The sequence below is a fragment of the Protomyctophum bolini genome (assembly GCF_963924005.1).
Source record: "Protomyctophum bolini genome assembly, chromosome: 6".
Taxonomy (NCBI): domain Eukaryota; kingdom Metazoa; phylum Chordata; class Actinopteri; order Myctophiformes; family Myctophidae; genus Protomyctophum; species Protomyctophum bolini.
This window is the reverse complement of record NC_137867.1, coordinates 25,913,990-25,940,429: the sequence shown is the minus strand read 5'-3', so window position 1 is coordinate 25,940,429 and position 26,440 is coordinate 25,913,990. Positions and strand designations below refer to the sequence as shown.

Sequence of the window (26,440 nt, the reverse complement as noted above, 5' to 3'; positions counted from 1 at the left end):
AACAGAAATTACAGAATCATCTATTTCGTCAAACGGTTAAATTCAAGAAAAGGTTCATCATCCTCTTAGTGACTTTGCTGGCATGATATCATCAATACAATGCAGCTACAGTAGGTCTGATATCATCAATACAATGCAGCTACAGTAGGTCTGATATCATCAATACAATACAGCTACAGTAGGTCTGCCAAATAATGTGTGGACCACTCAAGACTGATGGTTTGTGCCATTGTTGTGACTTAATTGTGACCATATTCACCCAGAGAATATATATAATGTTGCACAGTACACTTTGAATACCGGGTTGAGATAAAGAGAAGCAGAGACGTGTTTTCAGGTTAAAAGAATGGTTAACTCAAGGAAGAATAAAATACTTAATAAAGGTTTCACTGCAAGAAGGTCATGTCACAAAACATTACTATTAACCAGAGCTAAAATAATGATAATATTAATAATATGAATATTCATATTCACATTCATATTCATAATAAAATACATCACATGGCATTACATTTAACAGGCTTCATGACATTGACCCGCAATGAAAGTATGGAAGGAGGCACAGGAGCATGGTTTCTATTTACTGCACCGTGCTGCTAAGATCCGGTCTAGTCTAGAGCCCGCCCACTCCTCTGGCGATGCGTGATGCGTGCAAGCAAGCACGGTTTGCACATCCGCTCTAAAACCAGGACGGATCTAGCCTGGTTTCCAGCCCATAGACCCCCCGGATCAGCAACCTGCAAAGCAAATGGATCCCGGTCTAAATAGTATAGGTGCGGGAACGAAACCTTTCCTCTTCATCCAGAGGAGAAACGAAAGTAAAACCTAACACTCCACTTCTGCCTTCTGGGCTCTGGCTCAAAGTCTCTTCTGCGTCTTTACTTAAACTCGCTTTACTGTCGAATGAAAGAGTTTAACAATGGACGAGTACCCTTACGCAGTGTTAGTGGAAGGCGAATGGACATCTGTTCAGGCTAAGGCGATCAAGAACAAACTTCAGATCTATTTTCAGAGTAAAAAGAAGTCGGACGGAGGGGACTGTAGGGTCGAGACATCCGGTGATGACTCCGCTAGAGCGACGGTGTTCTTTAAATGCGACGAGGGTGACTATTCTGTTTTAAATGTTTTATTTTTATACCGTCCACTGACATATTACACGCCTACCTTTATATCTTGTCTGTGTGTGCATGAGCTTTGACTCTCGGGACCTATGGACCTTTTCTGTATTTGAGACGTTGGTAACAAAATACAGAAAAGTTAACCAAGGGCCCCAAAAGGGCCTTGACTGTGCTCAATTAAAATGTTTTTTAAATGTTCTATGACTATTAGCCTACCACTAGATTGCCTTGTTTTATTCCGAGATAACTATTATTAAACTGTAATATACACCGTGGGTATTTGAGTTTAATACAATTTATTTTATAGTAAAAAAGAGAGTCCTTGCCAGGGATGATCACGAAATTAACATTGAGAAGGCAAGTGTAAAGTTGCACCTGTCACCTGCCACCAAGGATGACACAGAAAAGCTTTCACAACAAGTGAGTATATAAACTATAGTTCTCTCTCTCTCTCTCTCTCTCTCTCTCTCTGTGTGTGTGTGTGTGTGTGTGTGTGTGTGTGCGCGCGCGGTTGCTTTAATTTTGTCAAATGTAACACGGGGACAGGTCACAGGTATGCTACATGTATTGTGATCCACTTATGTTGTAACTGTGTGTGAGACTAATCTTTTGACCCAGACCCACCATGTCAACTTTTTGGAGTGTACAGTATGTTGCTTTAGCTTTACTAACTGTTTTACTGCCATGCACACGTAGCCTGGTTAATAAACCAGACTAATATCGCACGTGGCCGCCCCATTTCTCTGGTGTAGGAAATGGGCGTACAATTGAGCCTCTCCAGACCGTAATCCGCCGGCAGGCAATTTTCTTTTTTCGGTCTGGTTTATTAACCAGGCTAATGCACACGCCCATGCAGTCAGGTGGAAATCATGTCATGTGCAGATAAAAAAAGGTCTTCTGACATTTACAGCACATTTATAATAGCCCATGGTTTCAATGAATCATATAACCACTTCAGAGTATTATTGACAATGATAATAAGTAATTCAGTTATATAAAATGAAAAATAATAATGTCAGGTAATGTGAATTCCACATACAATACATAATAAAAAAGATATATAAATGTGATAAACACGAAAATAATAAATATTTTTAACTGTATTTGTTCATGGTTCGACTTTCACAAATATGTAGTTAATTTAGATAGGCTAGTTGTTTATAAATTATTTTTGGTTATTGGAATTCCAATCACCAGTCGTATTTATCTAAACTATACCCCTGACCTTTGTTACGCTACACTGAATGCCATCAGTGTCTTATCAAGATTGTTGTTTGTGCTTCAGCTGTCCATATCCTTCTGGCTATTGGACTGTTTAACTTGCTACATGTTTTTACATTTTTGTTGATTATTATTATGTCTTTGTGTGTTGAATGAGTTTAATGACCCTTGATACTTGCTAACTCCACAAGTTTCATACTTGGCATAGGTGCCAGTTTGACAATATAAGCCTTATTTTCTTATTTTCTTTGGAGATATGTTATTTTATTTGTTGTTATTAGCCTATTATACAATATGTGTTTAAACAGTGATGTCATTGTTGTGACAATATCCTCCTTTTTTCTCCAGACCCCTCCAAAAGTTGACAATGTTGCAGGTAAGATAATTTAAAAATATTTGTGTTTCACATCTGAACATTTTAAGTACTGCAGTAGGGACACTGATGGATGAGTGTTTAAGGCACATACAGTTCTATCAATATTAACTAAGGCAGAAAAGCCCCCAAAATAGCTTTCAAAAAGTTCTACATTAGAATAAGCTAAAATTTCCTCGTGACACCTCCATATATGAAGATCACTACACTGATCTCATCAAACCCTGGATAGCCATATATGGAGAAGACTGGATCATCACCTAGATCTGCTGCATATATGGAGCCGGCCAGCAACTCTACATCTGACCTCCATAACCCTTAGATCTCCATATATGGAGCTGACCTGTGCTGACATTCCATATGTCTGACATTCCTCTTCGATGTCTCCCTTTTGACTTATACCTGTCTATTGAAACTCTAGACTGGCCCGCCCCAAAGTTATTAGTGCAGCCACGCCCGGCAGCCAGCGAAAACTAGAGTTCTCAACAGGCCCTAAAATTAAGCCCCAGCCCTACCTGGGCCCTCATCAAACCTGTACACTCAAGACATATATAGATTTTAGCCGAAGAGATCGAAAATCTTAAACGTGAATAACTCTTGATCTAAATCATTCCGTCCAATTCTAAGAAAAGATTATGTGACGACGGCCCATCGCGGTCCCGTCGCTAGTCGCGTACCCTCTCGTTGTTGTCGATCGCATCGAGAGTGTTTTGGCTACATTTAGCTACTTCAGCCCAATCTGAGAATCCCATCGTCAAATATTCGGGAAAACAGCGCCTCCGCTGTTGTTCCTCGAAATTAGACTCTGGGGGCAAGCTCTGTTTAGAATTTCGATCAACCGGAAAAGGCCCTTGCTTTTCCGCCGAGTTCCACTACTACCGCTGTGCCGCACTGTTTTCATTCCTACTTTCAACCATTCCTTTGCGGAACAAAACATGGATGTAACGGAGGAGGAAATTTTTGCTAGTGTGCTAAGGAGAGTTGCTGTTCTACACAATGTTGAACATATCAAACCGCTTCAGCACATTTGTTTGAAATATTTAATCGATCGACGAGATGTTTTATTATGTTTACCTACTGGTTTTGGAAAAAGCCTCGTATATCAAGTAGGGATGTCAGTAACGGATAGTTTCCCAACCGGTTAGCCGACAGGATTAACCGGGTCATTAACGGATAGTGGTTGATTTTTTTCTTTTTTTTAATAGGCTACCCCAAATGTAATATGCATGTATAGGCTACATAATTAAAGTTGGTAGACGAATGGTATACATTTATTTATGCTCCTTTTTTAAAAGACAAACAAAAAAGCAACATTTAACAATATAAATAAATTGTTGTAGGCTTAATCATCAATAAACATCGCATCTGCGCGTCTACAGTAGTCCTACAGAGGTCCGCCGGTTCTAGTCCAAAACATAAATAAATCCAGTCCAGATCTGAGCAACTTATACCTATAAAGCCACTGGACGCATGGGCTAAGCCTTTTTTTATTATTAAGGAAGATCAGCAAGCATGTCACCGTGTTCCGTTTGTTGACTTTTCGCTGACGAGAAAACCCTCAAACATCGATAGCACATGGCTAACTTGATAGCCGTAAGCCGTGCCAGTGTGGGGAGACGGATAAGAGGAGGAAGCGGCAGCGGCTGTAAACGTTCTCCCTCCAGGCCAAATGGCCAATAATGGAATTAATAATGCCAAGTAGGTCTCTGCATTTATACGGTTGACATGTGTTCATCTCGTCTCGCTGTCACCTGCTTACATTTCGACTACCGCAAGTCCGCAAAGCTACCCTTGTAGCCAACTAGCCAGAAGTACAACAGAGAACTTTGGGACATTGAGGGGGCAGAAAACCGAGCCAGAGCGCTGTTCATGCAGCCTGGAGTGTGACAAGCTGGGCGGCGCAAATAAGAACAATTTTAGGCATGTGTGCAACATGACAACTGTTTTAAAGTATTGTACAGTGACAAGTACAGTCTCTGTAATGTTTATGTTGTACTATTACTAAAAACGATCTAAAATAAAGGGATTTAAGATCAGAACACGTATTTATTATTATGCAAATTAATCGTTAAAGCTGATAAAAATATCCGGATGTTTTTTAACGGTCGGCTAACCGGTTAGCCGGTTGTTTGGTGTTGTTTGTTGACCAGAGGAAGCCATGTTCAATAATAAGAAGCGTGTATAGGTTTGCTTCCAGTGGGACGAAATTTCCTAGCCGCACACACATGTAAATCCCGCCCACTAAATGTGATTGGGTGATTGCGCGGCTGACTTCCTGAACTACAGCGTCCATACTTGTAGGCCAGTGATACGTTTCTTTCTACTGCTTGCCGACAGACTAGTTGACGCGAGGCAACAGTCTGTCTTGAGAGACTACTTCAGCCACATCCGGGATAGCATCCGATCTGTCGCTAAATGTGCTCCGCTGCTATAAATCGCTGGGTGCTATGATTTAATGGATTAAATAACCCCAGGCGTTCGGGGTGTTAATGCCTGCAACGTTGCTACCAGATGTATTGTACTGTACATCTATGTGACAACATACATGTGTGCCTTGGATCTATTGTATGTCATCCCTATCATTGCTTTTGTGTATAAATAAAGTATGAAAGGGCCTTTTTAAAGTATGAAAGGGACATATTCTCACGTCTGTTTAGTTTGGAATATTGAGAGGTCGGAATAATGGCTGGACACCCTTTATACAAGATCTGAATGAACTAAACTGAGGTGAATGAATATATCTGTTAGATTTGGTGAACAATCCAGCTGATGCTGATGACGGATCTGGACTCGGAGGCTCTAGAGGTGAGGATTTCTTTTTTATCCCACGATTTTGTAACCCATTTTTCATCTCTGTGTCAATTATCTAATGTTATCCTGGGCTCTACACACCCTCCGCCAACCTGGGGAGAGCAACGGACTTGAACTCATGCTACCTTCATACATGAGTGTCCAAGTCACTCCTTTACACCTGATGGGGGAGTTTCCCTGGTTGGACGTAGCGCGTGGAAGGAACACGTTATTCCAACCAGTTCCTTTCCCCTCCATCAGGCGCCCCGGCTGGCCAGGGGGAGGCAATTTAGAGACCAGGATTACTGCATGTTTTTTGTGAGGGTAGAACATGCACGGGGAGAACATGCAAACTCCACACAGAAAGGCCCTTTCGCCAACCCCGCCTTGGGTATGGGTATGGGCACTGATGACGCGGAGAAAGCACGCCGCCAGCACCCACAGCGTCCCCAGCGGGAATCGAACCCAGGATATTATAGCTGTGAGGCGACAGCACTACCGACTGTGCCACCGTGCCCCCAAGCAAAATTATTGATAATGTTTTTTCCCCTTTACCTCAGAGTTAGTGTCTGCACATGGTGCTGCCATTGTTCTGGAAAACATCCCTGAGCACATGAACATAGACATGCTGTCCATGTTGGTGGAAACCGTATCTGGGCTTGATGAAGGGAGCTTTAGTTTGGAGATCATCTGGGAGACAAAGAAAGCTGTGGTGACCCTCAACAATCCCACTGGTAGGAACAAACTTAGGGCTCTATCTTCGTTCGAGCATTCTAAAGGCACTATTTGGGGAATTATCATTGGAGAAGGGACGTTCCCGCACTAAAGTGGCTATTTTGGTCACCTGTCTAAATCCCTAAAACTACCCTTTACATTATGCATTACAATAATGAAACCAATCACCGTGCTACAGGCCATTGCCTTTAAGGGATCGCTTATCCGTTGCCCGTTATGCCCAGTGCTATATTGCTTCATAGCCTTGGCGTGGTGCGCGCCGCTCTATACCAAACTAATTTGGCATACAGCTTTATAACTCCACTATGCGCCTTCCCAAATGTGTGTGACCAAAATAGCAATTTAGGGGAAAGCGTGCCAACTGGTATTTACCCATGACCACACGCAAGTATAGGAGCAAGCTCCTATACTCGTAATTTTCGGCAGGGACGAAAATCTAGCCCGTAGTCTACATTACACCTGTTTCTTTACTTGATATAAGTGACCTTGTGGCTACTCATTTGTCATGGAATTACTAGGGTTGAATTTGTTCTCTCTGAAAGGTCATGATATCTAATTCATGGTATGCGTAGTATGAGGAAGAAAAGGTAATAGCATGAATGGATTTAGTGAAAGATTCTGCAGGAAACATGACAGTATGATGTCGAATGATACTGATACAGTGACGTTTTCTTTAGTTGTCGACAGATTTATGCAAGCTAGTATGGGAAATGAGAAGTTCAAGAGGTATGGGCTGGCTGCAAGGCAGCTGGAAAGAACACAGGCTGTCCGAGTGGAGAACCTCACACCGGTTGTTATTAAAGGTACACATCTCTATACTGAACATGTTTTATTGATTTGTAGACATTTACCTGGTGTAAACCTAGCTCTGGTCTGGTTCATAGCCTTACTGCTTCTGATTCTGCCCTGCAGTAAGGCTCTGCTACTTTCGCTTTTAAATCTCACATGGAACTCAGACCAGCCTCTCCTCTTTAGTGGAAATCTCAAGAACGTTTGACCTACTCACCAATACAAAGACGGGTTGTGTCATTAGAAAGCCTACTTTTTTAGTGGAAGCACTCTGAGCCACATGTATAAACTGTACTTTTTGGCCAGAAATTGAAATTTTTGCCTTTGTTTTGGTGAGTAGCAAAAACGTTTATTTATTTATTTTATATTTACACTAAATAGGAGAGGCTGGTCTGAGTTCCATGTGAGATTTAAAAGTGAAAGTAGCAGAGCCTTACTGCAGGGCAGAATCAGAAGCAGTAAGGCTATGGACCAGAGCTAGTGTAAACCTAACGTCAATGCCTGGCAGCACACAGTGGTTGAATGACTTACTATCTTGCTTCTATATTCTTAAGAGTTGTATTTATTGATTTGTTTGTTTGTTGTGTTACTCCTGAGTCCTGAATAAATGGATGGATTTACTCAGCCAGCATGTGACGTGAAAACAAGACTTGTGAGATTTGACTATTACACAGTGGTTAATGATATGAATGTGTCCTGTACTGATAAGATAATGCACCTCTATGTACCACAGCACCTCAAAGGCCCTAAAAACAAGGCTCCAGACTTCCCAAAACAAACTGGTCAGGCTACTACTTGGCCTCACTCCCCGAACCCACCTCACCCCAGCCCACTTTGACAGGACAAAGTACAGCATCTAGCAATGGGTCTGGTCCACAAGCTTAGCTACACCACCAAGATACCATTACCCATGTACCTGTCTAAATACTTCCTTAATGTCAACGAAGTCAACACCCACAACACCAGAGGGAGTGCAACCCAGATTCGGCACAAACAAGGGACTAAATTAATTTTGCTCCTATGCCACCAAAATGTGGAACGCCCTAACAACAATCATTAAGACATTGCGAATCCCTTGACTCATTCAAAACCGCTCTCAAAGGGCACCTACGGACGGCTGCAATTCAAAACTGGCCCCCGTAAAATCTGAATCCCTCCCTCACTGAATATGTTTTATTCCCTTTTTACCTCTCATGACGATTTCCTGTTTTGGCTATATAGAAGTGTATCTCTAAATGTTCTGAATTTCTGATGAATTGAAAATGGTGGATTGTAAAAAAGTATAATGCTTTATGGTGTCGTCCACAGTTTTGTATGGAGTTGTGCTTGAAATGTACTGTACTTCTGCAAACTGTTAATAAATACTTCAATCAATCAATCAATCAATCAATGGTGTAAAATGAACATGAATTTTACAAATTAATTTTGCAGAAATATTGGAACTCTACTTTGAGAAGAACTGGACTCAACCAGTCAGCATCAGCATGATCACTGAGGAAAAAGCAGCTGTTGTCACCTTCGATGATCCTAAAGGTGAAAAAGGTTAATGGTTACCAAGCCATTATACTAAATATATAACAAGCTATCAGTACACAATTAAGTATGCACATTATGTATTTGATTTACACCAAATTAAATTTAAATGATTTGGTAATTGTATTATAACTATAAATTATTAAATTAACAGATTCAATATACACTACACCTACTGTCACTTTCCTATACTCAATTATCCTGATACTTTTCCAATTACTACCTTTCCAGTTGCAGAGACAATCTCCAAGATAGAAGACCATATTATATGCAAGGTCCCTGTCCAGGTGTACCCCTTCTATGAGTCTCTGGGCACTGCCCTGTATGGCAAAGACAGACCATCATGGAAGATGCCTGAACCTTTCACAGAGAGTGTCCACCCCCCTGTCTGGAAATTTCTCCTCATGAAGAAACAGCTAAATGCCATCAACCAACAAATGTGCCCTTACTTCTGCAATGTGGAATTAGAAAGCCCTGAGGCAAAGCTCAGTCCTCTGCCAAGTCTATTGAAGCAAAAGGGTCTGACGGAAAGACAGGTGGATGAGTGGAAAAACAATGCTTCAGAGGCCTTCAGAAAGCTCTTGAGTCAATACACTGCTTTTGACTGTGTAGTGAATATACCTGCTTGGAAGATGATGGAGAAAGATATCCGTTCAGTAGTGAGAGAAGACGCAGTGCTGGTGTTGGATGCACCAAAAGGGATGCTGACTGTGGCAGGGCAGGCGGAAGATGTGAACCGGATCCGAGGTCCTGTACAGGATATCATCCTCAATGCTGTGCGGCAGATAGAGAGGCAGCAGCAGAGCGTATCAGAGGCAATGGACATGTGCCCGCCCAAATACTATATCCTACAGCAGGAAGGGTTGCTAAAAGCGGTGTCAGATATCTCTCAGGAGTTGCACCTATCCTATCAAGATCCCACCAAGACACTGACCATTTCGGGCCTTGAAGCAGAGGTCTCTAAAGTGAAGTGTTGGATCTTGGAGAGAGAGGTCAGAATGTGTAAGAAACCCCTGGATGATGTGGACCCATGTCTCCTAGACTTCTTCAAGTCAGTTGATGCCATGGAAATGTCGCAGAACTTATTCACATCTCAGGGAACCTGTGCGATTTACAGCACGGACGGAAGCAGGGTTCTTCTCACAGGAAGTTCTGAGAATGCTCTGATCGATGCAGAGCGGAAGATGAGGACTGTGTTTTCAATGCAGTCTCTGCATGTGCAGGATGCGAAGGTACTAAGAATGCCTGAGTGGAAGGAGTTGAACTTAAAGCTGGTGGAAACCTACAACACCTCAAAGACGAAAGCGGTGCTTATAAATCTCCACCCAGAAGGAAGAGGCACAATAACAGTGTCCGGCTTCCTCAACCCAGTCAAAGAGGTCGCCCGCATCCTGGAGGAATTTATTGTAAATTACTCACAAGTTGAAGAAACCATCCGCGTCAAGTCCAATGCTGTGGTCCAGTTCATCCAGGAGAGAAAAAGACAAGAATGGACCAGTTTTGCTTTGACAAATGAAGTAATGGTCCATTTTGATCCCAGCCGGCCAAGAATCAACATTTCTGGTGCACGTCTCCATGTCCAGAAATACAAGACCTCCCTACAAAGTTTGGTGGCGGCTCTCTTCACCGATGCACACACAGTGGACAAGCCTGGGGCTAAGAAGTACTTCCTCTCTCAAGAGAGCAAGTTCCTTACGTTAATCAGAGACGCTGACTGTGTGGTGGTGCTTCAGCAGGACAAGGAACAGGAGTATGATGAAGATGAAGACAACTATGAGGATGAAGGCGGAGTTGGAGGATCGATCTACTGTGAAGTTCAGACGGCCTCGGGACTCCTGGTCTCGGTCTCACGGACTGATATCTGTAGCTTCAGGGTGGATGCTGTAGTCAATGCTGCCAACGAGGACTTGAAGCACATCGGAGGTGTAGCTCTGGCGCTGCTCAAGGCCGCTGGGCCACAACTCCAGAAACTCTGCGATGACTACATTGCCAGGAATGGACGTCTGCGACCTGGGGATGCCATTGTGACAGATTCATGCAACCTGCCATGCAAGTATGTAGTTCATGCTGTCGGCCCTCGGTTCTCTGATTCAGACAGGAAGACGGCAGTGTCACGGCTAAACCTGGCCATTCAGGAGAGCTTGAGGCAGGCAGCGCTGAATAACTGCTCTACTATTGCCTTGCCGGCAGTGAGTTCTGGGGTGTTTGGCTTTCCTCTTGAGCTTTGTGCTGAAACTATCGTTCAGGCTGTACGGGAATACTGCAATACTGAGAAAGATCCCGGTTTGCTGACTGAGATCCACCTGACGGACAACAATGACCAGACTGTGAGGGCTCTAGCCAAGGCTGTTAACAATAAGTTCATAGACCTCCAGCCAAAGATGACTCTACCGCGACAGGGAAGCACCAGACAAGCTGGATATTCAAGGTATAAATAAAGTGAATGAATTTACAATCTTCTAGAGGACATGCCTGGTTGTCGTCGTAATGGCAATTAAACAGGATGAATTATAATAAAAATGTGTTTGTTTCTTTGCTTTGGTCTTGAACAAATTTCACATTTTTTGAAAAGGCTGAACAATGTATCCTCAAAATAATACTACATGTATGGTAAAACAAAATAACTACTATGCTACTACAGTTCTGCAGCACATTATATCTTTTGTTCACATTTCTTCTCCCAGTGGGCATCATGGACAAGGACAGTGGGGAGCCAGAGGACAATCAGGGTCCAGGAATCTGACAGGTAGTGGAGGGGGCAGGGGGAGAGAACAAGGAGCATCTGGAGGGAAAGAGGGCCAGCATGGACCCAGAGGAGCTCCTACCCCCAGAGGACACCTTCGGTTTGGTGGGGAAGACAGAGGGTAAAGAAAAGGCTTGTCTGCTTTGTCCTATACTTTGTCCTAAAACTCTTTAGTGTTATAATTGCACTACTGAGTAATATGCTTGGTAATAAATACAGCAGTAGTAACTACTAACTACTAAGTACTATTCTCGTTTCCTGGCAGCATTCTCTCTCTACAGCAATTCTGGGCTTTGAAATTAGCCAACATACAAGCTCACAACACGTCACTATATGTTGTGACTTGGTAGTCAGTACTGTAGATTTGCTATTTATGGCGAATCTGCCCCTATGTTTGTCAAATGTTCGCCTATAATGACGTGCCCAGAATAGGTTCCCTAGTTCAAGTCATTGTTCATTTATTTTGTGATTTGTAACAGGTATAGGAGACTAGACCATGAAAGAGACCTTGAAACCAAACACACACAAGAAGGACTGAAGATTTGTCTCAGAAAGGGAAACATCCAGGATCAGGCTGTAAGTGTGCATATTTAATTATAGAATATATCCTGTGCACTGGACCTTTTTGACAACTGACTTTGTACCTACCTAACTCTAAAACTGGAATGTGGAAATTCTATAAGTGAGGCGTAGTCAAATAAGACCCTTTCCACACGAGAACGGCTTGGGCTGTTAGCATCCACATTGCGGTTATGTTAATTACGCATGTCGTCCAGACGAGAGCGGCGGGGCGTTCCGGACACCCAGAGAAAGCTGTAGTAGTGTAGGCTATATTATGCATGGCCTGTAAAATGTATATGTGGCATTGTGGCATAATAATCATTCAGTAAGCTACTGGGCATAATCAACTGTAGCTGATGTTTTTCTTTCTTTTCATTACAAATCATTCAAATACAATTTGAATTATTTTACATAGGCCCACTAATATTCTCATAACTACCCTATTCTGCCAGAAGTAGGCTACAAACTATACATACTGTAATCATGAGATTCATATAGTTTGCAGATCTTAAAGCTCACAACACGGCACGATGCATTGTGACTTTGGAGATTGAATATATTTGGTGCGCAACACCGCTGAACGTCAGATAATTGCTCATTGATTCCACCTGCTACCTTGTGCATGAAAAGACAGCGCTATACCTTTGCCTAATCTGCAGCTAGTTAACAAGATAAATTGCACATAGGCTACCAGTGAAAACAGCTGTTTATAAAGGAATATGGACAGTAAATGATGTGTTTATCCTACCTGGGGTCTCTCAATGCAAAGCCGTTTTGAAGTTACACAAAGGCTTTGCCGTGACATTTTGGCTGCTTGCTTGCAAAGAATATAATTTAGAGAGCAAGTTGAAGCATGGATAGCACCTTCAGAATGTTTAATTTCCACCCAAGAAGACGAAGCACTTTGACGAGGTCCATGCGTGCTGTGCACTGCACAGGAGAAACCTGCCTGTGAGAGGGACGGACAGACAGCTGTGACTGCGTGCTGCCCATCTTAGATATTAAGCCTATATACTAATCTATTCTACACTACACCATTATAGTAACAATAATGTAGATCATCCGGATGTCTTTCCAGATTGGTAATCACCATAATTTATAGCTGTTCTCCGAAAATAGCTCATCTACAAACTCACAGGCTGCAGATCGGCTATTTATAGAGATTTATAGACATTATGTGCAAATAAAATAATAAAATTGCTGTGATACTGGAGGTAGAAAGCCTGGTGACGTGAGGTTAGTTTGGAGGGGGCGAGGGGACTGGCGGCACCATTTCGTTATTGATTTTCATTTTCTATCACACTTGGTTCCCAGACTGATGTCATTGTCAACACCATCTCTGAAAACCTAAACCTGGACTCAGGAGCCGTTTCCAAAGCCATTTTGGAGAGAGCCGGCCCGAGGCTCCAGTCTGCGGTCAAACAAGAAGCCATGACAGCCCCAGTTCTTGATGTCATTGTAACAGCTGGATTCAGCCTGAAGTGTCAAAAGGTCTTCCATACCATCTGCCCCGGCTGGGACAACGGGGCCGGGCAGGCTGAGGAGGTAAATTAATGGTGTAGTTATATGAACTCAGGGTTAGGGGTCCAATTCATTGGTTAACCTAATGATAATAAGATGAAGTCAAACTTTATTTGTACCTAATGATAGATTGTTGGAGTAATGCCCAAAGCACAAAAAAGAAAATAAAAAAAAGGAGAAAATCTGTATAAAGGAAGAGAAGATACACACAGTATAACCTGTGACCTCAAAGGAAATATTTAGTTACAATGCCAATATTCTACCCATTCATTCCTGTACAGTTCAGTAAACTTGAAATACTTTTGAAATTAATAAGGGTAATAATAATAATAACTGACCTTGCTTTCCTACAGTTGCTTACATCAACCATTTTCCCCACTTTTCTCCTTTGATTAGATTACATATGAATCTTAATGATAAATAACATCATAATATTATGATATGTTTTCATAAACCTGCGTATGCAAAAATACGCCATTCTACAACTGCATTCAATAATATTTATGCTGTCATTTTGTTCCAGAACTTTAAATCCATCATCAGATATTGCCTTGAAGAGGCAGAGAGGCTCAGAATGGCGTCGGTGTCTTTCCCAGCGATTGGCACCGGTCACATGCGTTTCCCTAAGTCTCTGGTGTCTAGAACCCTGCTGGAGGAGATCCACCTCTACAGCCAGAGCAGAAAGCCCCAGTATCTGAGAGAGGTGGCTGTGGTGCTGCACCCTAGTGACACAGAGACTGTGGAAGTGAGTATCTGAGAGAGGTGGCTGTGGTGCTGCACCCTAGTGACACAGAGACTGTGGAAGTGAGTTCTGTGGTGCTGCACCCTAGTGACACAGAGACTAGAGAGATGGCTGTGGTGCTGCACCCTAGTGATACAGAGACTGTGGAAGTGAGTTCTGTGGTGCTGCACCCTAGTGACACAGAGACTAGAGAGATGGCTGTGGTGCTGCACCCTAGTGATACAGAGACTGTGGAAGTGAGTTCTGTGGTGCTGCACCCTAGTGACACAGAGACTAGAGAGATGGCTGTGGTGCTGCACCCTAGTGATACAGAGACTGTGGAAGTGAGTTCTGTGGTGCTGCACCCTAGTGACACAGAGACTAGAGAGGTGGCTGTGGTGCTGCACCCTAGTGACACAGAGACTAGAGAGATGGCTATGGTGCTGCACCCTAGTGACACAGAGACTAGAGAGATGGCTGTGGTGCTGCACCCTAGTGACACAGAGACTAGAGAGATGGCTGTGGTGCTCAGTGTTGGGCATCGTTACTTTCTAAAGTAACGTCGTTAGGTTACTGGATTACTGCCTATAAAAAGAATCCCTTACCGTTACAGATTACCTTCTGAGAAAAGTAACAAGTTAGATTATTTTCCGTTATTTTCCGTTACCCGACAATTAAAACCCATTTTTTTATGCTTGCGCAAGTTGGTTACATTGTATTAGGCTACTGCCTACAGTCATTGCGCCGCATTATCATGGCCCGGTTAAAAACGAGAATGATACACACCATGAACTGACCATAGACAATATCCCCTTACCAGCTCTCTCTTTATTAATGAATATAATTCGCCACAATCGTATACACGTAGGACTGGACAGAAAGAGAGTGCAGAGAGTACAGACAATATGCCATACTAGGCTGTTACGCTGCGCTCTGATGCCCTCTCCACGCCACGCACCGTGGCACATGAACAACAACAACTCCACGTGGACCCATGACAACCCACGTATGAATTAGATAGTTTATAAGAAATGGCACGGCGGCCATCCTTGCAGGCAGTGACAGTAACAGAATGAGAATCCTATAGGCTGTAACCTGTTCATTTTGGGGGGTATCAACAACAGCCTGTTGTTGATGATGAATGATATTATGAAGCTTAACAATTAATTAGTACTCACCTAATGACGCCGCCACGGAGGATATACCATGTTTAACATAATTCCAAAGTGTTTAGCCTACATTGTTTAAGTCATAGACGCATACGCTTTTTATGAACTTTGGCTAAAAGCATGTTATGGTATGTATGGTATGTTATGTCATGGTAGCTGGCTACAACCGAAACAACTTCCTCTTCCTCTTCAAAATAAAAGCTGCTTGTAACAATACTTTTATTTCTTAAGTGAACTACAGGATGTATAGTACATGGTATAGTGGGCTTGGAAGGATAAATAACACAGAAGGCAGGAGAAATAAACTCCGCAGGCAGTCGGGGCATTATTATTTTTTAATCTTGCCAACAAAATGAACAGGGACACATTATAATAACGGGATTACTTTTTTGGAAAAGTAACTAAGTAACTAACTACTAAATTGCAAAACGAACTAGTTAGTTTATTCCGTTACCAATAAAAGTAGTCCGTTACATAACGTCGTTATTAATAGCGCCGTTACACCCAACACTGGTGGTGCTGCACCCTAGTGACACAGAGACTTTGGTGCTGCATCCTAGTGACACAGATACTGTGGAAGTGAGTTCCATTTCAATTCACTTAGTTCACCATAGGCCTAATTTATGCTGTCAATACACGTGACGTAACAGATTTTTCAAAAATAGCAGACCTACAAGCTTGTAGCGCGAGTGGCGCGCTTACCGCGCTATGAGCTTGTAGATCTGCTATTTTTCTATAGCAAAATTATATCAATGTTTAAAACACCAAAAGGGGTTCCCGCTCAAAACTATTTTTCAAAAAAATTCAAAAATAGCAGATGTATATGCTCGCTGTGAGCTTGTATATCTGCTATTTCTGAATAGCCAACGGTCAAATCTAACTGTCTGTATGCTGGTCATTTAAAAGTAGAAATGACCATTCTAGCATTGCCACCTTTCCAGAACGTGTCAGTTTTGATTATTGTCCTGTTCTTGTTTATCAGAGTTTTACCAGGGAGTTCAAAGGTCAGAAGCAGGGAAATCATCAGGGAGCACATTCCTTTGACCGGCCATCACCCTCTCGCTCTGCTGTCCAATCCCAGCAGACCACTGGTATGATTTTCCACATCACTTTGTATATCTTTTCTTTCTTTGTTGATGAGGATTTGTTGAAGGGTTTAGCACATTTTGGACCTACACATGACAGGTCTGTGCCTAGAGGTGGAGGTCTAACCACTATCTACACTTTGCATTTGACCTCTATTCATCACTGGAAGGTTTTCTTTGCATGTATGAATTTATTTATTGGAACAATTGAAGTTATACATATAGTTATATATATATATGTGTGTGTGTGTGTGTGTGTGTGTGTGTGTGTGTGTGTGTGTGTGTGTGTGTGTCAGCATCCTTCAGCCAGGTGTCATCCCCCTCTCTCGGCATGTACCAGATGAAGATGGGTCAGCTAAACTTAGAGATCTCGTCTGGAGACATCACCAAGGACACCAGTGATGTTATCATCAACTCCTCCAACTCCTCCTTCAACCTCAAAACAGGTGACTATGACCTTTAACCATTAAACTCATGGTGAGAGAGAGTTAGGGGGTCACTATACAGACAGTATTCTACTCTAGTCAATATACTGTTGTTGTCTTGATGTATGGCTTGTATCAAGGAATAGAGGAAGGTGAGTTTCTGTCGCAAAATATTAGTTGCTTGTTTCAAAAAGGACAATATTTTGTCATTTTGATCTAGGTGTTTCCAAGGCCATTTTAGACGGCGCTGGATTGCAAGTGGAGTTGGAATGCTCAGCATCTGGTATGTTTTCATTTGAGGGTGTTTTATTTTTGAGGGAGCTTTCCGTGTTTCTGTAAACACAAACATTGAAGACAAAAGTGAGTACAGAAAAGTGGAGGAGCAAATTGTGATTGGCCGGATTGACATTGTGATGATTTGATTGGCTGAGCACGGAGTGTGTATATGATGTATGATGATAAGAGCAACCCTCACTTCACACGCAGGTGATGTTAATTATGTGAACCATACACGTACTGTAGTTTATCAGTGCTCTCGTACACCCATACTGTATGTTTCAGACACTTTTACAACTGCCATTGTAAAATTATACAATATATATATCTACAGTAAATCCATATAGACACAGTATATAGATGTGTTTATCAATTATGTAATATCTTTCTGAAAATAGATTCTGTTTATCATTGTGTTTTCCATTAACTTTGGGCCTTTCTGCAGTTCATTCTCCTGATAACCAGTCACCATCCACTAGTATACTGACCTCAGCAGGACTTCTCCCTAGTCGACACATTCTTCACATCATAGGGCAGAATGACCCTAGCAGGATCAAAGATGTGGTCTACCGTGTGCTGATGTTCTGTGAAGAACAAAAATTCACCTCCGTCGCCTTCCCTGCCCTTGGAACAGGTCTGTGTACTGCTCAACACTGTTACGTTGATGTACCTAATGTACATAATTACCACATTATGCATTCCGATTACATTATTGAGGGCCCCTCCTATATACAGAATTAATGTTTGTTTTTAGTTAAAAATCACACCCGTGTGAAGTGAGGGGCGCTAATATATTAAAGTCTAACTCATGTTGATTAGGTGATGTAATGGTGATGTAAAACAAACAAACACATTTTATAATACAATATAATATACCATGAAATGTTCATGAATGAGGTTGAATATGTGAGCATTGCTGCTCCATTCATTACTGCTTACACCTTGTTTAGTGACAGTGTGTGACCTCATTTGTAGCAGTTAATCACTGTATCCAACTTTGCTCAGGTGACAGTTTGGTCCAAATGAAAGCCATAATTGTAAGAGTCAAGTTGGCCACAGCCAAACTTGAAATGTTGGGGCTTCTCAACATGCATGCCTAGATTCACCAATTTTCTAGCAAGGATCCTGATTCTCTCATTGTTCAAAATGTGTTCGGTGTGTCAGATATGCCTGTTCATCAGTCATCCATATTTGTTAGTTTGTCCATCTGTGTGTCTTTATTAGGTCAGGGAGGTGCCAATCCCACAGCTGTGGCAGAGGCCATGATAGAGGCTGTGGTGGAGTTTGTGAGGAAGAAGCACCAGCGTTATGTCCACAGTGTGAAGATCCTGGTGTTCCAGCCAGCCATGATGAAGGAATTCCACAACAGCATGAGGAGGAGAGAAGGTCAAGATGTAGAGGAGAAGAACGTCTTGACGAAGTTCGTGGGTATGTCACACAAGATCTGTTATTATTACGGCAAGGCTCTGGAGCCTAGGAGGTTACTGTAGCTGTCTATTAACACTTTTTCAGGATAAAGGCTAGCGATCAGCGATCCCGTTTTATATTATTAAAAAGGACCTAAAGACGTGTCCACACGTCTGAGGCACCCCACGGTTTTATTTGAGAGGACGTGTGGACATGTCTTTAGCATCCTAAATCACTTTCACACATGCACGGTATTATGGACGTTTACCAGACTTTAAACAGAGGGGCTGTATGTAGGCTCAGTACGATCGGACTTGCAACAGACTTTATGCAGGCAATGTCCAATTTGGCTGAAACCGCTGTACCAGTTTATTAATTCTGCTTTTTATTAGAGTTTGAGATGTAAATATTCACCGAACAAACTTCCATGATCAATGGCTCATAAGCGAAACAAAACACAAACGTCTCAATTCAAGCTACATGGACATTTTCCAGTGTTCATATGAGAAAGGCTTTAGAAAGATCTGTGTGCCTGTGTTTGCAGAGCTAATCTTGCAAACCACTGGACTGATCGCCAACACAACAATGTGTTGTTCTTATGTTGTTCTTTCTCTTATGTCAGATAAAGTTACTTCGTTCTTTCTGGGTCCCAATGAGGAGCGTGCCACCAGCAGAAGCTTGACGTTGGAACGAGAGGAGTTTGAGCCTGCAGTATTCCACCTGTGTGCTGAAAGCTCCCAGGTAAAAAACACTGCAGCCTGCATAGAAATGCAGACCATTTAGCAACTGATCGTACCGGGCAGCTCCTGCTTGTGAGTGTGAAGGTGAAGGAGGATCTCAGTTTCATAAGTATATACTAACCCCCACCTGTAGGCTCTGGGCCTGGCTAAGAAGAAGATTGAGGAGCTGATAGTGGCTGAGCAGGACAAGAGAACCATCACTGACTCCTTCATAAGTCACCTATCAAAAGTGGATATGGACCAGCTCAGTGCCATGCAGAAGAGGTTGACCGTCAGTATCCATCTGGAGAGGAAGGAAGAGGAGGCCTGCATTCAGCTGGAGGGGCTTACCAGGGACGTCCACTCAGCAGAGTCAGCTATAAGGTCAGAACAACACTTACCTATTTAACCCATTTAGCTCTACTTTGTCTGTTCAACATATCTAGGTTTTTGGAAGAACATGATTTATTTTTGCCTTTTTAGAAATACTTTGTTAGGTCTGAATGTGCCCCCTTCCTCACCCAACTGTGTGTGTGTGTGTGTGTGTGTGTGTGTGTGTGTGTGTGTGTGTGTGTGTGTGTGTGTGTGTGTGTGTGTGTGTGTGTGTGTGTGTGTGTGTGTGTGTGTGTGTGTGTGTGTGTGTGTGTGTGTGTGTGTGTGTGTGTGTGTGTGTGTGTGTGTGTGTGTGTGTGTGTGTGTGTGTGTGTGTGTGTGTGTGTGTGTGTGTGTGTGTGTGTGTGTGTGTGTGTGTGTGTGTGTGTGTGTGTGTGCGCGCGTGCGTGAAAAGAAACAAGGGGAAAAAAAGGAAATACATTAAGCAGTCACTGTATTTCCTTTTATTTCCCCCATAATCATGAAATCATTCAATCACATGCAGCAGCAGTCCACCTAGAGAAACGAACACGTTTCGGCACGCAGGCCTTCTGCAGGGTTTCAAACTTATTACCAAGATTGGACCATTTGACATCCAAAGCAATAGAAGACATTTAGAAAGTGTAAAAACTGCTTACTGTTGTTGATCTGTATAATATTATTTACATTTACATACAAATTGTACTCTAATACAATCTCCAAATCATGATTCAGCTTTTTCTCAGAACGTTTCTAAAATTAAAGTTTTGTAAAAGAAAATGTGTATTTTCTTGTTAAATATTCTTAAAATTTTGTCAGGGACCTGATCCGGAATGCAGAGAGGACAGAAAATCGCAGACAGAAAGCCATCATGGCAAGTGAACTGGTTAAGTGGCAATACCAAGACCAGCACACTGGGCCAACAGCCTTCGACATATTGACCAACTATGACCTTGAGGAGGCACGAGCTCGCAAGCAAAGCGTGAAAATAAAAATTTACCACCAAGACTATACTGCTGATGTGCAGCAAATGAAAGCAACTAAAATCCAAGGGCAGGGACACATTGAATTAATCCGTAAAGAGCAGAAAGGTAAGTAAATATAATATTGAAATAGTTTAAATTGTGTAATGCTTAACAACACACTTGTTTTCACACCCTGGGCTTAGAGTTGTGGTTACATTGGGGCAGAAAAACACACAGAATGACCATGTTATTGACTCATGACAGGATGTCATTCTGAGCACATTTCTTTCTCCATTTATACACACATTTTTGTATCCAATAGCACAGATTCCAATACTTAAACTAAACTATTGAACACATTTTTGCAGATGAGACCGCTCTGCCTGCAAATTGGGAAGACATGAAAGGCTCACTTATGGTTCCTGTAAAACAGGGGTCCAAGGAATACAGTGACGTGGAGAGAGAATGCACAAAGACTGGACTCAGCATAAACATCATCAGCGTATGTTCACATCATATGTTACTAATGATTAAAACATCAAACTGTGTTATTGCAATACTCACATAAATTCAACACGTTTGCAAAATATGTGTACCAAGAACTGGCGGACCCATATGCAGACATACAAAGTTCTAAAGTTCAAGGGTGTTTATTCAAACAAATTTGGAATGAGGAGGGACAGGTGGTAGGCAGGCAGAGCAGAGCAACAGGCAAGTAGGTAGGTAGGCGGTAACATGTCATTGTTCTGAGTTCTGACCTCCCGTTAGTCCGACCCATTACTAACACTATCCCAAATCCTCAATAACCTCAGTCTTAACCGGGCATGCCTCAGTCTTAACTGGACATGTAAGTCCCCTAACCTCATATCAGTCTTAACTGGCCATGTAGGACAGGGATGTCATTGTATTATTATTACTTGCGCAAGCAGAGCGTGCAAGTAATGTTTTGTGTCAGGTGCTACGATGCGTATGTCCCTTAGCATCATGTCCCGTACCAGCATATGACGTGATGAAGTACCAATGTACCAATGCCAGGGTATAATTGGTTGTCGATGGTGACGTAATGATGATATGTTTCAGTGTCGGGTGGATTAAAGGTAATGCCTCTATGGATACATGTATGTAATCTGACACCACTGCCATATCAAGCACAAGTAATCATTACGTCATACGCTGCCACGGGACATATGCAAGCAGACCGTGCAAGTAGTGTTTTTCGTCAGGTGCTGATGCGTATGTCCCGTACCAGCATATGACGTGATGAAGATATGTACCAATGCCAGGGTATAATTGTTTTTTTGATAGTGACGTAATGATGACTGTAACCACAGTATACCGCTAATCAATTTACAAATTACATATACATAGAGGCATTTCCTTTAATCCACCTGACACTGAAACATATCTTTATTACATCACCATTGAGAGCCAGTTATACCAGTACTTGCACGCTCTGCTTGCGCACTAGTAGGCCATATATATATATATATATATATATATATATTTATGGCCTACTTGGGTGCAACAAGCAAGTAGGCACTCGACAGGGTGCAGTTCTAGTTGTTATTATTATTATTATTATTGACTGTTAAACAACAGCTAAATAAAAAAGAAATGCACTCGAGTTTAATCTGGCACCTTCAGAGCACCTCAGCACAAAATGATTACTTCCCAGCACTCCTTTATGTTCTCTGAATGCCCACTGCACGCATGCACGCACCACCCCCATTGAGAAACACTAATATAGACAAACCATTGTGTTAACAGATTGAACGTGTCCAAAACAAGACACTGTGGCAGAGCTACCACCTGATGAAGAAGCGTCTGGAGGAGAAGAACCAACGTACGAACAATGAGATGCTGCTCTTCCATGGAACAGCCTCCACCTCCATTGATCTCATCAACTCTCAGGGCTTCAACCGCAGCTATGCAGGGCAACATGGTAAACAATACTTATGTACATTTCTGCTTTTTCCTTCACAGAGACAGTTGTTGGTCCAACATCTGGATTAAAGGAGACATAACATTAGGCTTCTGGGCTGCAGACAAGGCTACTTTGAAAGTAGCTATATTGACAATAATATCATACAGCCAACGTGGAATTTTGCTGCGTGGGTAGTGTTGTCGAAAATATCGATATATCGATAAATATCGATTCTGAAAAATTAAAACGGTTCGATATGACTTTTCCATAGTATCGATACTGTCCCGCTCCGTCCTCCCGTTGGTTGAGACCATGCTCCCCAGCACACACAAAGAGTACAGCCCCCTCCAAACTGAGCCTTGAGGGAGGGGCCGTCACCGTCAGTCCTGAGTCCTCCTCCTGAGTCAGACAGAGCACAGCGCAGCAGCACTCACAGACAGTACTACACGGTGTCGTTCTCTCTGTGACAAGTTCTGTCTCCACGCTGTGTTAACTTCTTTAACGCTCGTATTTCTTTATGTAAGATAAAGAATCCGATGTACACGGAGAGATAAAGAGGACAGTTGCAAAAGCAGTTTTCCAAATATCGTATCGAAGTTGAAAATCCAGTATCGTGACAACACTACGCGTGGGTGGAGCTTCATTTCTATCCACCAGCTGTCTAAAAACCAGGAAGAGACTCCTGTCACGAGCAGCTTTTTGCCGCGCCTTGACGCCCATATGTGCTTACAGTCAGTGCAGGCATACTGGTGCGTCACGAAGATGCCAAAAGCCGCTCGTGGCAGGCGTCTCTTCCTGGTTTTTAGACAGCTGGTGGATGGAAATGAAGCTCCACCCTCCAGATTCCTGGAAATGCTTGCCCCCGCGGCATTCTGCCGTGTGGGTGGAGCTTCATTTCCATCCACCAGCTGTCTAAAAACCAGGAGGAGATGCCTGCCACAAGCGCTTTTTGCCGCGCATGGAAGTCCAAGTGTGCTTACACCCGTCTCTCACTCTGGGCACACCTAAGCTTCCATGCGCGGCCAAAATAATCTGTCTGCCGGCGTCTCTTCCGGGATTTTAGACAGCTGGTGGATGGAAATGAAGCTCCACCCACTCCACCCCGCTTTTTCCGGGAATCTGGCCGACGCGGCATTCTGCCTGTCTGAGCAAATCGGTATGTTGGTGGGAACCCTTGGCCAATAAGGGACCACCATTCTTGATGATGATGTACGATGATTACAGTGCCCCTCACTTCACACTTCCTTGTTATTTCTTCAGGTGCAATGATTGGCAATGGCTCTTACTTCGCTGTGGACCCCAAGTACTCAGCAGGTAGCTATGCCAAGTTAGACAAAAGTGGGAAGCGTCGCATGTACCTAGCCAGGGTTCTGGTTGGAGACTTCGCAAAAGGAGCAGCTGGCATGATCGTACCTCCTCAAAGGGGCACTGGGAACACTGCAGACCTTTTTGACAGCGTCACCGACAATGTAACCACGCCAACAATGTTTGTTGTTTTCTCTGATATACAAGCATACCCAGAGTATCTTATCACATTTAAATGAATCCCAGTGGTTGTAAGCGTACTTAGCAATAGTGTTGGGTAGGGTAAGCAATTGTTTGGTGGAGGAGAGGTTAGGTGCAAGTGTTTGATGTTCTAGGTCTCGAGGTCTGGCTCCTGTTTCAGACCTACACTTATATTTTTATTTGAAGGAGAGTACACAGTCTAATCTGCCTTGTATTTTTTCTTTATTGATGGGGATAGTACACATGCTGAAAGAGAGGGAGTTTGGCAGACTACAAAACTTTACTTGTTTTATGAGTGTCCCTTTTTGTGCGGTAGCCACTGCTAATTGACTATACTGCAGGAATTAGTGTTTGAAAGATCTTAATATTAAGGAGAATTGAGTAATAGAAACACTAAGTGTAATAATAGTAACATTATGTTTGTCTGTTCTTTCAACAAGAATGTATCACATTTGAGGGGGAAGGTTTCTGAATAAAAAACAGCATTAGCATTAGTCACTGGAACTACCAAGCTCTGCTATCTGCATGTTTGTTCGAAGCTAGTCATAACCATTCGTATTATGCAAGGCCCAATGTTGAACACTAGAACGATAAGATTCAAGATGTTATTAACATAAAATGTTTGCAATATAAAGCAAAGCAATCACCTTCAACCTAAGTGTACTTATAAATAAACTAATATCAAACTTCATACAGGAATATTGTCTTTCGTTTAGATCAAAATAAATTCTATACACTACACACTGAACACTGACTGCCACCCTGTTGTGTAAATATGTTTAGGTTATAGTTACAAGGTCAAAGCACCACCTTTAGATTAGAATAAAAGCTGACATAAAAATGGAAAAATCTGAAACAATTAGTACTGTATATCAGGGATACTCAAATAGATTTACCTGTGGGCCACATTACAAAAATGGCAAGGGGCCAGGGGCCAGTAGATAAAATTACGACATTAATGATACTTGATAACTTCTCTTTCAATTGCTTTATTTTCGCAAAATGTATCAAAGTACAATGTGCATGCACACAATATGTAAATAAATGTGTTACATTTTCTTGCATAAACACAAAGATCTGTTTCCATAACTGCACAAATTATTGCACATAACATGAGTAGCTGTTATAATAACAATAACATAACATGAATAGCTCTTTGCCTGCCTGCCTGCCTGCCTGCCTGTCTGTCTGTCTGTCCATGAGTAGTTATTTGTCTGTCTGTCAATGAGTAGCTGTCTTACTGTCTGCCTGTCTATGAGTAGCTGTCTGCCTGCCTGTCTATGAGTAGCTGTCTGTCTGCCTGCCTGCCTGTCCAATTGTCCATGAGTAGCTGTCTGTCTGCCTGTCTGAGTAGCTGTCTGCCTGCCTGCCTAATTGTCCATGAGTAGCTGTCTGTCTGCCTGTCTATGAGTAGCTGTCTGCCTGCCTGCCTAATTGTCCATGAGTAGCTGTCTGTCTGCCTGTCTATGAGTAGCTGTCTGCTTTCCTGCCTGTCCAATTGTCCATGAATAGCTGTCTGTCTGTCTATGAGTAGCTGTCTGCCTGCCTGCCCAATTGTCTATGAGTAGCTGTCTGTCTGTCTATGAGTAGCTGTCTGCCTTCCTGCCTGTCCAATTGTCCATGAGTAGCTGTCTGTCTGTCTATGAGTAGCTGTCTGCCTTCCTGCCTGTCCAATTGTCCATGAGTAGCTGTCTGCCTGCCTGTCCAATTCTCCATGAGTAGCTGTCTGTCTGCCTGTCTATGAGTAGCTGTCTGACTGCCTGCCTGTCCAATTCTCCATGAGTAGCTGTCTGTCTGTCTGCCTGTCTATGAGTAGCTGCCTGCCTGCCAGCCAACAAGTTGGTTAACAGAAAATAAATTGTTATGGCTGAGTAAAATAAAATACAATAAACACAATTTGCCTGAAAATAGATTACCCAGCTATGACCTTTTTCATGAAAAAAAAATGAGTAGTGATATGGCTGACTGAGTAAAATAAAACAATCTACCTGAAAATAGATAGCTATAAGTGAAGAGCAATTTCCGCAATTACCATTTCCGCAATTTCCTCAATTTCCATTTCCGCAATTTCCGCAATTACCATTTCCGCAATTTCCATTTCCACCATTTCCGCAATTACAATTTCCATTTCCATTTCCAACTATTAATGGCAGCTGGGTTTCATCATTCAAATAAAATAGAATTCTGTCCGTTTAGCTATAAAATTATGTCAGGGAATAGGGATACACAGTATATGTCTTTCATTTGCATTGCATCTCCACCCCCCCCAAGCTTTTATTTTCGTTCTCTAATAGTATTACTTATAATAATGTAATTAAAGATAACTTCATTCAGATTTATTTATTTTTATTTCATTTTCCAGATTTTTTTTTCTTTTTTTTAGATTTTCATTGGTGGGCCAGTCATAATGGTCCCGCGGGCCTGATGTGGCCCGCGGGCCTGAGGTTGAGTATCACTGCTGTATATAACACCGGGGCTCCACCGGGTGCCTCAGCGTTGCGTCTCCGT

The 26,440-nt window shown here is 42.4% G+C and overlaps 1 protein-coding gene across 1 annotated transcript; it reads left to right on the top strand.

Moving 5' to 3' along the window:
• Positions 1-817: 817 nt before the first annotated feature.
• Positions 818-24,616, top strand: LOC308317444 (protein mono-ADP-ribosyltransferase PARP14-like). Its single transcript, XM_080766443.1, has 23 exons — positions 818-1,103; positions 1,426-1,538; positions 2,688-2,715; positions 5,461-5,517; positions 6,063-6,236; positions 6,915-7,040; positions 8,458-8,559; positions 8,791-10,987; positions 11,244-11,423; positions 11,782-11,878; positions 13,178-13,408; positions 13,908-14,129; positions 16,257-16,365; positions 16,656-16,805; positions 17,005-17,067; positions 17,506-17,694; positions 18,285-18,488; positions 19,090-19,208; positions 19,341-19,570; positions 20,357-20,628; positions 20,871-21,004; positions 22,270-22,444; positions 23,687-24,616. Exons 1-23 carry the CDS (start codon positions 920-922, stop codon positions 23,968-23,970), a joined length of 5,640 nt encoding a protein of 1,879 aa, XP_080622569.1. The 5' UTR covers positions 818-919; the 3' UTR covers positions 23,971-24,616.
• The last annotated feature ends 1,824 nt before the right edge of the window (positions 24,617-26,440 follow it).